Source organism: Sus scrofa, chromosome X, assembly GCF_054392235.1.
Source record: "Sus scrofa isolate SSC_HxYL_T2T_F1_AM1 chromosome X, Sscrofa_HxYL_maternal_Yorkshire_Landrace_v2.0, whole genome shotgun sequence".
Taxonomy (NCBI): Eukaryota; Metazoa; Chordata; class Mammalia; order Artiodactyla; family Suidae; genus Sus; species Sus scrofa.
In genome coordinates, this window is record NC_139401.1 from 50,189,857 (window position 1) to 50,202,933 (window position 13,077).

General features: G+C 38.4%; 1 protein-coding gene across 33 annotated transcripts in view; it reads right to left on the reverse strand.

Moving 5' to 3' along the window:
- Nucleotides 1–13,077, reverse strand: part of HUWE1 (HECT, UBA and WWE domain containing E3 ubiquitin protein ligase 1) — a 162,342-nt gene that overhangs the window by 111,527 nt on the left and 37,738 nt on the right. For all 33 annotated transcript variants that reach the window (XM_085007951.1, XM_085007938.1, XM_085007956.1 and 30 more), the window contains 3 exons: nucleotides 11,682–11,780; nucleotides 10,485–10,691; nucleotides 7,873–8,025 (listed from right to left, as the gene is read on the reverse strand). In XM_085007951.1, the coding sequence (XP_084864077.1) occupies nucleotides 7,873–8,025; nucleotides 10,485–10,691; nucleotides 11,682–11,780 (459 nt within the window). The remainder of the gene's footprint in view (nucleotides 1–7,872; nucleotides 8,026–10,484; nucleotides 10,692–11,681; nucleotides 11,781–13,077) is intronic.

Here is a 13,077-nt window from a genome sequence, read left to right on the forward strand (position 1 = left end):
TAGCCTGGGAACCTCCATATGCTGTGGGTACGGCCCTAAAAAGACACACACACACACACACACACACACACACAAAAGTATTAAGCATATACTAATAGATATGAAGGAAGAAATAGAGAACAATACAATAATAGTAGGAGATGTCCATATCCCACTTTCAACAATGGATAGATAATACTGAGAGAAAAATCAAGAAGGAAACACTGGACTTGAACTATACTTTAGACCAATGGACCTACTAGGTGTATATATGTTTTATGCAACAGCAGGAATACACACTCTTCTCAAGCCCATGTGGAACATTCTCCTAGATAGATTATAATGACAGGTCACAAGACAAGTTTTTGCAAATTAAGGGCTGAAATCCTACTCTTTCCAGACCCCAATAGTATGAAGCTGGTATTAGCATAAAAACACACATAGACCAATGGAACATAATCATGAGCCTAGAAACAAATCCTCACATGTACAGTCAACTAATATTTAAAAGAGAACCAAGAATAATCAATGGGAAAAGTATAATTTCTTTAATAAATGGTGCTGGGAAAATTGGATAACCAGTTTTCTGGATAACAGAGAAAAATGAAATTAGACCCCTATTTTACGCCATTTGAAAAATGAACTGGAAATGAATTAAGACCTGCAACCATAAAACTCCTAAAGAACTCATACAACCCAATAACAACAAAAAAAAAATCTGATTTTAAAATGGGTAGAGGAACTGATAGACATTCTTCTAACATACAAATGGCCAACACTTACATAAAATGGTACTCAGTATCGCCACTAGTTATCATGGAAATGCAAATCATAACCACAATGAGAAATCACCTCATACCTGTTAGAATGGCTATTTTCAAAAAGACAAGACATAACAAGTATTAGTGAGTATTAGAGAAAAGGGGACCTTTGTGCACTGCTGGTGGGAATATAAACTGGTATAGCCACTAGAGAAAACAGTATGGAGGTTCCTCAAAAAATTAATACTACAACTATCATATGATCTAGCAACCCCAGTTCTGGCTATATATCCAAAGGAAATCAGGACAAAGATATATTTGCAGTCCTATATTCAGCGCAAAATTATTCATACTAGCCAAGGTACAGAAACAACTGTTTATGGATGAATGGATAAAGAAGATGTGCAATACACACACAATAAAATATTCAGCCATTACAAAGAAGGAAATCTTGCTTTTTGCAACAACATGGATGGACCTTGAGGATATTCTAGCAAGTGAAATAAGTCAGAGAAGGACAATTACTGTATGGTATCACTTATATCTGGAATCTAAAACAGTGAAACAGAAATAGAGAGTATTTGGTTGTGGGAAAGTGATGGGGGTTGGGAGAAATGGGGTGATGTTGGTCAAAGGGTATAAACTTCCAATTGCATGATGAAAAAGATCAGGGATCTAAAATACAGCATGGTAATTATAGTTAACAATACTGTATTATATACTTCGAAGTTGCTAAGAGAGTAAATCTCAAATGTTCTCACCGCAAAAAAAGAAATGGTAATTTTGTGAGGTGATGGAGATGTTAATTAACCCTACTGTGGTAATCACTTCTTAACATGTATCAAATCACCATGTTGTATACCATAGTTACATGATGTTTCATTTCAATTATATCTCCATAAAACTGAAAAAAAACTAATAGAAACTGTTCCTGACAAAGTCCACAAACTAGATTTAGTAGGCAAAGACTTTAAACAAACTATTTTAAATATACTTAAAGAGCTAAAGAAAATCATATATAAACGACTAATGGAAACCATGAGAATGACGTCTCATCAAATAAAGAATATCAATAAAGGAGTTCCCGTTAAGGCACAGAGGAAATGAATCTGACTAGTATCTATGAGGATGTGAGTTTGATCCTTGGCTTTGCTCACTGGGCTGGACATCTGGCGTTGAACTTCTGTATGCCACAGGTGTGGCCCTAAGAAGGGGGTGGGGGGGAAAGTGCTATACAGGAGCAAAGATTTTATTTACTTTTTTGTTTGTTTGTATTTTAGGGCCACACCCCTGGCATATGGAGGTTCCCAAGCTATGGGTCCAATCGGAGCTACAGCTGCTGGCCTACATCATGGCCACAGCAACATCAGATCTGAGCTCTGTGACCTATACCACAGCTAATGTCATCTCCAGATTCTTAACCCACTGAGAGGCCAGGGATTGAACCTGCAACCTCATGGTTCCTAGTCAGATTCACTTCTGCTATGCCACGACAAGAACTCTTTTTGTCTACTCTTAAAATGAAGTTGGTATTGGTGCTCCCATTGTGGCTCAGTGGTTAATGAATCCAACTAGGAACCATGGGGTTGCGGGTTTGATCCCTGGCCTTTCTCAGTGGGTTGAGGATCTGGCGTTGCCGTGGGCTGTGGTGTAAGTTGCAGACACGGCTAGGATCCCACATTGCTGTGGCTCTGGCGTAGGCCGGCAGCTACAGCTCCGACTGGACCCCTAGCCTGGGAACCTCCATATGCTGTGGGAGCGGCCCAAGAAATGGCTAAAAGACCAAAAAAAAAAAAAAGGTTGGTATTAATTTGAACCAACATTTCAATAATGAAAATATTAGTTGTAATACACAGGAAAAACATTAATAACTAGACAAAAGATAAACAAGAAAATAGAAGACTTTAGCATTAAATCAACTAGATATAACAGATAAATACACAGAACAATCCACCCAAGAGCAGAATACACATTCTTCTCAAGTACATATCCCATATAGACCATGTTAGGCCACAAAATAAACTTTAAGTTAAAAAGAAAAAATCTTATAAAGTATCATACCCAGTGACAATAGAAACTAGAAAGCCACAATAAAAAGAAATCTGGAAAGTTAACAAACACATTGAAATTAAAAAATATATTCTTAACAACCAATGGGTAAAAGAAGAAATCAAAAGAAAAATTCCTTGAGATGAAAGCACTTCATATCAAAACTTATAGGATACACTTATGTGATAAAAGTGCTTAGAAGGAAATTTACAGCTATTAATTGCCTACATTTAAAAAAGAAAGATCTCAAATCAGTAACCTAACCATCCACCTTAAGGAACTAGAAAAAGAGCAGCAAACTAAACACAAAGCAAATAGAAAGAAAGAAATAGTAAAAATTGGAGCAGAGATAAATGAGACAAAATAGAAAACCAGCTAAACCAAATTTGGTTCTTTGAATAAATCAACAAAAATAGACAAACCTTTAGCTACACTGTCCCAAGAAAAAAAAACTATGTTCTTGCTTTCTCATGCCTTTTCTTTCTTTTTTTTTTAGGGCCGCATATGGAGGTTCCCAGGCTAGGGGTCCGATCGTATCTGAAGCCTCCGGCCTGCTCCAGAGCCACAGCAATGCCCAATCCGAGCAGCATCTGTGACCTACACCAAAGCTCATGGCAATGCCAGATCCTTAATCCACTGAGCAAACCCAGGGATTGAACTTGCATCCTCATGGATGTTAGTCAGGTTCGTTAGCCACTGAGCCACAATGGAACTCCCATCATGCTTGTTCTTTTTAAATATACATATAAATAGGAGGAACCAGTGAAAAGTGGAAGATTTAAGATAGCTACTATGTTCATCTTTAATAGCACCCAAAACAAGTTACTTGATTTCTCTGATTTTTACCTCAAGATTGAGACTATGCACAGGCATACCTTGTTCTACTGTGCTTTTGCTTTACTGTGCTTATAAGATGCTGTTTTTTTTAAAACAAATAAACAAACAAACAAATTGAAGGCTTATGGCAAACCTGCATTGAGCAAGTCCACTGTTTTTTCTTTTTTCTTTCATTTTTCCAACATCATTTACTCACTTCATTCATGTCCATTACATTTTGGTAATTGTTGCAATATTTCAAACCTTCTCATCATTATATTTGTTATGACGATCTGTGATCAGCAATCAGTCATCACTGATGTTACTATAGTCACTGATTTGGGGTGCCAGGAACCATGCCCACATAAGATGGCAAATGTAACGGAAAAAAATTGTGCATGCTGACTGCTCCATTGACTGGCTGTTTTCCCCATCTTTCTCCCTCTCCTTAGGCCTTCTATTCCCTGATACAACAATACTGAAATCTGGCCAATTAATAAACATTTAATGGACTCTAAATATTCAATTGAAAGGAATAGTTGTGTGTCTCTCACTTTATATCAAAAGCTAGAAATGACTGATTGAGCTCAGTGATTTTTACACACTGGATCTGTTTCTGGAAACTTTCCCACTGTTATTACACTATTTAAATTCCTTTTAGCTTTATAGAAAAGTTTATTACCCAACAGCAAAATTACTTTCTCATTCCATTTTCACTATTTTCTTGGCTATTCCCAGGACTTACAGTGAAGTAACACAGAATTTGCTCAAAACCATGAGGATAAAGGGATATAAATACTTGGTACCACATAGACAGGTAAGTCAAACCAATGATGTGAATTTGCAAGAGGGAATAAGCTTGAAAGGCTATACATCTTCATAATTACTTTCCTTTTGTTTCTTCTATTGTCACAATTGTTTTAGAATACTTCTATTACTGTCACTACCAAATCTATCTTTTGTGATAAAATAAAGATCAAGCACTTGTAAGAAAGTTGTAGGGAAGTTCCTGCTATGGCACAGGGGTTAAGGATCCAGCATTACTGCAACTGTGATGTAGGTTGCAGTGAGGCTCAGATTTGATCCCTGGCCCAGGAACTTCCATATGCTGTGGGTGTGGCCAAAAAATAAAAAGTATTTTAAAATAAAGTTGTGGTAGAGTTCCCATCGTGATGCAGCGGAAACAAATCTGACTAGGAACCATGAGGTTGAGGGTTCAATCCCTGGCCTCGCTCAAAAAAAAAAACAAAAAACAAAAACAAAACAAACAACAAAAAAACTCACTTTAATGTACATTTCCCCTGATTATTCCTAGTGTAATCTTTTCTTGTTCAATTGGCCAATTTTAAAGAATATTCCATACTCCTGTGAATTATCTATTCATATGCTTTTATATATTCTCCCCCTGGATTATTTACATTTTTATTGATTTGTAGGAGCCGTTTACACATTTTATTATTCCTTTGTTGTACATAGAGCAAATATTCTTCCCAGTTTAAGTCAGCTTTTATCTATATTTATCTTATACAGAGGTTTTAATATTTTCACATAATGAAATCTATCAATTTTTATTTATTTTATTTATTTATTTGCTTTTTAGGGCTGCACTGGTGGCATATGGAGGTTTCCAGAATAGGAGTATAATCGGAGAGCTACAGCTGCTGGCCTACACCACAGCCACAGCAATGTGGGATCAGACCCACGCCTGCAACCTACATCACAGCTCATGGCAACGCTGGATCCTTAACCCACTGAGAGAGGGCAGGGATCGAACCTGCAACCTCATGGTTCCTAGTCAGATTCATTTCATCGTTGTGCAATGATGGGAACTCCACTCTGTCAATTTTTAAAACAGCTTCTAGACTTGTCTTTCTTAGAAAATCCTTCCTCATAAAAGATATTGAAAGTTGCCTTATTTACCTCTAAAAATATTTCCAAAATCACGTGAACAGTGTGAAGTGATCTAAACACATTTTCCCCTTAAACAGCCAACTTTCTGTTTGGATCATAAGCAACATGAAGCTTACTATTTCATTTTAGAGGCACATTTGTCTCTTCCTGTGACAACCAAGAACTTAAAAATCATTACAACTTAAGACATTTTGTTATCTGATACATTAAAATGACCCTGATTCCTTACCAGTGTTTTCTTAGATATTTTTGTACATTTCAACTTTTTGGATATTGCTATTAACAGGCCTCCACTAAACCAACTTGACAGATTAACTGTATTTTCCATGCCTTCTGTAAAACACATTGACTGAAGCAGTCTGCTGCAGGAACTCTTTTGCTTCCACCAGATAGGCATATACATTCCAAGTCAGGTGTGTTTGGCCCCAAACTCAATTATGTCAGTTGTATGTATTATAATTATATAATTTAAAATACTATGTATTGGAGTTCCCACGTGGCTCAGCGGAAACGAATCTGACTAGCATCCATGAGGATGCATGTCCGATTCCTGGCCTCTCTCAGTGGGTTAAGGATCTGGCATTGCCATGAGCTATGGTGGAGGTTGCAGAGGCGGCTCAGGTCTGGTGTTGATGTGACTGTGGTGTAAGCCAGCAGCTGTAGCTGATTTGACCCCAACCTGGGAACCTCCATGTGACATGGGTGTGGCCCTTATAACACACACACACACACACACACACACACAAATACTATGTGTAATGATGGCTTAAACTGAAAAGGAGATTATTATTATTATTTTTTGCTTTTTAGGGCCGCCTATGTGGCATATGGAAGTTCCTAGGCTAGGGGTTGAATCCGAGGTGCAGCTGCCGGCCTACACCACAGCCACAGCAACACAGGATCCAAGCTGTGTCTGTGACCTATACCATGGCTCGCGGCAATGCTGGAACCCACTGAGCCACAAGGGGAACTCCTATTTTATAAAAGCTAAGCTGAATATTTTGTAAAGACCAAAAGGCAAGATGCTAAAAAAAAAACTGTCAAACTAGGGAAAAGAGATTTAGGGTAAATTATAAAGATTTTAATTCTGTATTAAGGTTCCTTTATAAATTAAGTCTTTACATTGTTGCTCCACTTTAATGAAATCTGAGTATAGCTGTGGTTTATTTAAGAGACTAAACAGTCTTACTACAAGTCAAGTCCTTGGCCCTACATTAAAAAGACAAGTAAGGAAATCGACTTTTGCGTTTTAGTTTTTTAAAAATGGTATGTATTAATCATGTAAAAAACACCTCCAACTACTGGCTCTAATTTAATCAAAGACAGCTTCTATTATATCAAGTCTCATGCAAAAAAGATGTATTAACAAATGCAGACCACCACCTTTTGAACTAAGTAAGAAGCTTATTAGTTTTGTTCTAACACCTTAAATACTGTTGCTCAGGTTTATTTTCTTTCACATATTTATATAAATCATTTGCCCCATTATTGCCCATTCACATTCCTTTCTCCTCACTGTCGACCTAAAAAAATGGACAACCTGAAAACTGAGAGTTAAATTTTATTTGGAGCAAAATTAGGACTTGGGAAGATGGCATTTCAGGTAGCCCTTAGAAACCACTCTGAGGATAAGAGGGAGGAGCTAGAAGACCAATTACTAAGCACAGTACTAAGAACCCTGTTTTTATTCTGAAACTACTCAAGTAGATATAACTAAATTCTCAATGAAAAAACTGGTATTCAGAGCTAATAAGGTGGGCCAGGACTCAAAACCCAGATCTTTTATTATACCCAGTATTTCCTTCTAGGTAGAATCTGATTCTAAACTTTTCAGAAAAGTGGCTTTTTTTTTCTTTTGGTCTTTTCAGGGACACACCCATGGCATATGGAGGTTCCCAGGCTAGGGGTCTAATCGGAGCTACAGCTGCCGGCCTACACCACAGCCAAAGCAACGCCAGATCCAAGCAGCATCTGCGACCTACACCACAGCTCATGGGAACGCTGGATCCTTAATCCACTGAATGAGGCCAGGGATCAAACCCCCAACCTCATGGCTCCTAGTTGGAGTCGTCTCTGCTAGGCCATGATGGGAACTCTGAGAAGTGGCTATTTCTGAACAGAGATTCTCCTTTGCGAGCCACAGATTCATGAAAAAACTACTTCATAATAATTGAGACAACTTCCTAGGATTTTTTTTTTTTGGAGCTTAGCTAAATGGGCCCCCATAGTTCTACTCAACTAAGCCAGTAAAGTTAATATAGGGATTCCTATTCATTTTGACACTAAGAAAACACCTGTGAAAAGGAATGATACAGTCCAACTTTTATGCCCTTCCAAATCTTCATCCATGACTCACCTCTGCCAAATGCTGCAGCCGGGTTAGCAGTGGGGTTCTCTTGTCAGATCCAAGGCGTGTGATGTAGTTTGATCTTTTGCTAAATACATACAGAAGGTTAAGGACTGCCAGCACCACTTGCATATCAGAGGAAGCCAATAAAGTTGTCAAATGCTATAGGGCACAAAAAAAATTGGGGGGCAAGTTTATGGTATCAGGCATACAAGACTTTGAAAACTTAAAAATGCCAATGGAATAATAGATTTATCAACATTTATAAAGCTACCAAAAGTTAAACAATACAAAAAAAAATTATAAATACTTGAGCACCTACAACATGCATCCTTATCCTCAAGAAGCTTACAATCTAACAGCAAGCCAAAGTGTTCAACTAAAGTAAAAAAAAAAAAAACTGAATGGGAAATCAAAATTGCATAGGTGTCTCCACTGGAAGAAACAGATTACAAAAGAGACAAATGTGGTATTTCAATAAACAGTAGAGCTCAAGAACATTAAGTCTCCAAACAGACTAAAAGTATAGACTAAGATAATTTTATGCTCCTTCTGTATCCTTACAATAAATATAAAACTGGAGTTAATTAAAGCACAGGGTCCTTCACATAGAAACTAAAAATAATAGGAGTTCCCGTCGTGGCTCAGTGGTGATGAATCCGACTAGTTCAATCCCTGGTGTCGCTCAGTGGGTTAAGGATCTGGTGTTGCTGTGACGTGTAGTGTAGGTTGCAGACGATGCTTGGATCCAACGTTGCTGTGGCTGTGGCTCTGATTCAACCCCAGCCTGGGAGCTTCCATATGCAGCAGGTGCAGCCCTAAAAAGACAAAAAAAAAAAAAAAAAAAAAAAAAAAACGGAGTTCCCTTTGTGGCACAGCGGAAACAAATCTGGCTAGCATCCATGAAAGTGCAGGTTTGATCCCTGGCCTGGCTCAGTGGGTCTAGGATCCAGCATTGCCATGAGCTCTGGTATAGGTCACAGATGCGGCTTGGACCCTGCATTGCTGTGGCTGTGGGGTAGGCCAGCAGCTGTAGCTTCGATTAGACCCCTAGCCTAGGAACCTCCATATGCCACAGGTGCAGCCCTAAAAAGCAAAAACAAAACAAAACAAAACAAAAAAACCCAGCAAAACAAAAAACAAAGAAACCCAAAAATAACAATAGGTGTCATGACACTTATGTCTGGGAAGTTCCCATTATGGTGCACTGGGTTAAGAATCCAACTGCAGCAGCTTGGTTCAGTGCCATGGATCCCTGATCCAGTGCAGTGGGTTAAAGGATCTATCACTGCCACAGCTGCAGGGATAGGTAACAGTTGTGGTTCAGATTCAATTCCTGGCCCAGGAATACCATATGCAGAGGCTGCAGCCATTAAAAAAAACAAAAAAACAAAACAAAACAAAAACAGGGAATTCCCGTCGTGGCTCAGTGGTTAACAAATTCGACTAGGAACCATGAGGTTTTGGGTTTGATCCCTGGCCTTGCTCAGTGGGTTAAGGATCTGGCGTTGCTGTGAGCTGTGGTGTAGGTTGCAGACGTGGCTTGGATCCCTGGCTGCTGTGGCTGTGGCACAGGCTGGCGGCTACAGCTCTGATTAGACCCCTAGCCTGGGAACCTCCATATGCCGGTGCAGCCCTGGAAAAGACAAAAAGACAAAACAAAACAAAAAAACTCAAAACAAAAAACAAAAAACCAATTATGTCTGTTACGTTACACAGTGTAGGTAACAAAAGCTTGACAGTGACTACTTTGGCCTTTTAATATAACTGAAATTCACCAACATATTCAAACATTTGGTTGTGTTAAAATCAGTATATAATTTAGTTGGAAATGATGCAAAGTATTTCTGGTTGCTGATTATCTGAAAGGCTATGGATTTCCTTTTGCAGCTTATCTATTTCATCTTTAACAGACTTTTTATCCACCTCCCATGTAAAACTGTAGGTGCTAGGTCTTTAGTTCGGTTATGGCATTTCTCTTAAGCCATTTACTTTCTACCCGTTTTGATTCTGATTCTTTTAAAGAAGACTTTGAAAAATTAACATGTAATAACAGGGCACTAAATCAATGATGATAAAAAGTCTAGGATAAAGTAAGAGTTTCTTCTTACACTGATTTTTAACTAATTCAAAAGTTCACTGATTGCTGCACCCACCTGATTAAAGAATATATAGTATGTTGTTAATATACATCTTGGGGAGGGGGAGAAGAGACTGAAAAACAGCATGCTAAAACTTAGAAGAGCAGAAGGTACAGTAAAGTAATGTGTCAAGGAAATTAAACTACATCTAATGTTTTAAAGGTAATTTGGGGCTGCTCTAAAAACCTGGGACAGAGATCAATTCCTGAAAATCCAGAATATTTCGATACTTCGATACATTCTCATTAATTTCTTGAATCTTAAAAGACAAGGTGAAGGTGACAGTAAAAAGAACCTTCCCATCAACCCAGTGAAGGGTATCTTTAGAAATATCCTACCACTGTCTTTGACGCTGAAAACACCAAAACTCCATAATGAAAAGGAAACAAGCAATCATTAGAGAGAAACAGTAATTTCCTTATTTCTGGACACGAACAATTCTAGTTAAGAACAGATCACATAGGCCTGAACCTCTCCTACCTCTATGGAACTATACAGATGCCGGGAAAAGCTGTACTCAATGAGCAAGGCTGTGAAGTTCAACACAGCCAAGAGAAGCATTTTCAGTTGTTCTCTTTCTGGCCTATCGCACACGAGCATCCATGACATATTCTCCACTGTCTGTCCGGCATCTGCCAGAATTCCATCGAAGCGGTCCAACAGATCCACCCAGTGATATAACTCGCACTGGAGCAGGGAAAAAAAAAGAAGAGGATATAAGAATAAGGTAGAAGTACTGTGTGGGTGCTTTACAGCTGAGCTTTGCTACATTGCTGAGCATGATGCCTAGAGAATTTCACTTTGCACCTTTGCTTCTCTTCAACCCCAGATCAGTACAGGCACCTATGAGAAAGATCATACTTTGAGCCATGTGGACCTGAGTTCATTGTTATACCCATCAAGATATATATGTGCTGGAGTTCCCATCGTGGCTCGGTGGTTAACAAATCCGAATGGGAACCATGAGGTTGCGGGTTCGATCCCTGGCCTTGCTCAGTGGGTTAAGGATCTGGTGTTGCCGTGAGCTGTGGTGTAGGTCGCAGGCGCGGCTCGGATCCTGTGTTGCTGTGGCTCTGGCGTAGGCCGGCGGCTACAGCTCCGATTCGACCCCTAGCCTGGGAACCTCCATATGCTGAGGGAGCGGCTCAAGAAATGGCAAAAAAGACCAAAAAAAAAAAAGATACATATGTGCTAACACCAGGAGACACCACAAAACCCCTAGCTAGGTCTTCAGAGAGAGAATTCTGGCAACAGTGTGAGGTCTAAAAATATAAGGACTTTCCCTGCCAGAATGAATTTTTTCAAAAGTGTCCATTTTTAGAGTTAACTAAAGAAGAGCCTTTTAAATTAAAAGTAAAAACCCTGAGACTATCTCAAACTCATATTGTCAAACTAAAATTTTGTGGCTGAGATTCTTTATTACCTTGTATATAAACAACATTCTTCATCCTCGGCTAGCAAAATATTCCTTTTACATTTCTTGTCTTTCAAAATTTCCTTGGCAACCATTCACAAACTAAAAGTTCCTGATCTAGAGCTGTGCCAGACACATATTAAAATAGACGCTTAATTGCTGAGCGAGGCTACCTTATTGTGGTTTCTTTTCCATATCAGAGCATATAAAATGATGTACTTAGTCCAGAGAGCCCATCTTTTTGGGAGTATGGGTTTATATACCTTTCCAATGTTCCATGTTTTGATCTGCTGCAGTTCCAAGAGGAGTTGCTCATCATTACAAACTTTGAGTTTGTCTATTAAGGCTCTGCAGTCTGCAGGCTGAGAAAAACAAACAGGTATTCACAAAAGGGTGTTTTGGAGTTTGAGGGAAACATAAAATAATGAGAAGGAATACAAGGAAAAAACCCTATACCAACACACTCGACAATTTAACTTTTGACAGAATGCACTACTTAAGTGGAAATTTGCCAATCATTTGAAATTAATATGGAAATCTTATAACGAAATTAACCTGTGTATTTTTTTTAACTGGATGAACTTGTAGATATAGACAAACTACTTGGAAGGGTACAGAAAACAGAAATAAAGGAAAAAGCTAAATATCAATAAAAGCAAAATGAAGGAATCTGTATCATGGCCCAAAAGTTAACCAGAATGCCTGATAAGAAATGTTTAATTAGAGAAACACTGAGACACCCTCATTAATTCACAAAGATAAGATTAGTATGGGCTATATTGTTCTGCAGTATTATTGTTATTTTTTTATTTTATAATGATTTTTATTTTTTCCATTATAGCTGGTTTACAGTGTTCTGTCAATTTTCTACTGTACAGCCAGGTGACCCAGTTACACATACACATTCTTATTGTTCTGCAGTATTAAACCACACAATTATAGGCGGCAAAGAGCTTCTGAACTATGTAAAATTAGGACTCCATTCTTGGGATTTCTACTTCTGTATATTCCTGCTCTCTTTTACTGATGAAAGGGCTTGTGTGTCAGGTAACAAGGTGTGGATTCAGAGTTCACAGTAAAGTTTCTGAAAATGGAGGGGAGGGGAAAGGGATAGGGACTGGGGCAGAGAAGCTTATATTAAGATGGCAGCTGCAAGTGATTATACTTGCTCTTTAACTTTGTAAAAGCAGTATGGTATCCTGGGAATGGGCCTAGACTTGGAACCAAACAATTTGGGTTCAGTTTTTAGCTTGATGTTTACCAAGCAAATCCAACCTCTCAGCCACGGTTTTCTTAGCAAGAAAAAAAGACCTAAGAACTATCTGGGAAATGTGAAGCTCAAATGTTTACACGTACATAAAGCACTATCTTATATAATAGGAGCTTAAACACTGAAAGACAGCAGACTATTACAAGGAGCATGGGCTTCAGAATTTGGTAGTTGGTAAGCTACTTCTTCAAAGCTCATTATCATCTTCTGCAAAATGAATTAATACAACCAATTTATCCAGCAATGTTCCAAGATTTAAACTAGGGGTATTTTCAGCACCCCAAATGGAATGTGGAACAATAAGGACTTAAGAGCAAATGGTTTTTTAAAAAGCTAAATCCAAAACCTTTCCTCTCTTTAAAGTAAGCATTATTAAGAGATACCTCCAA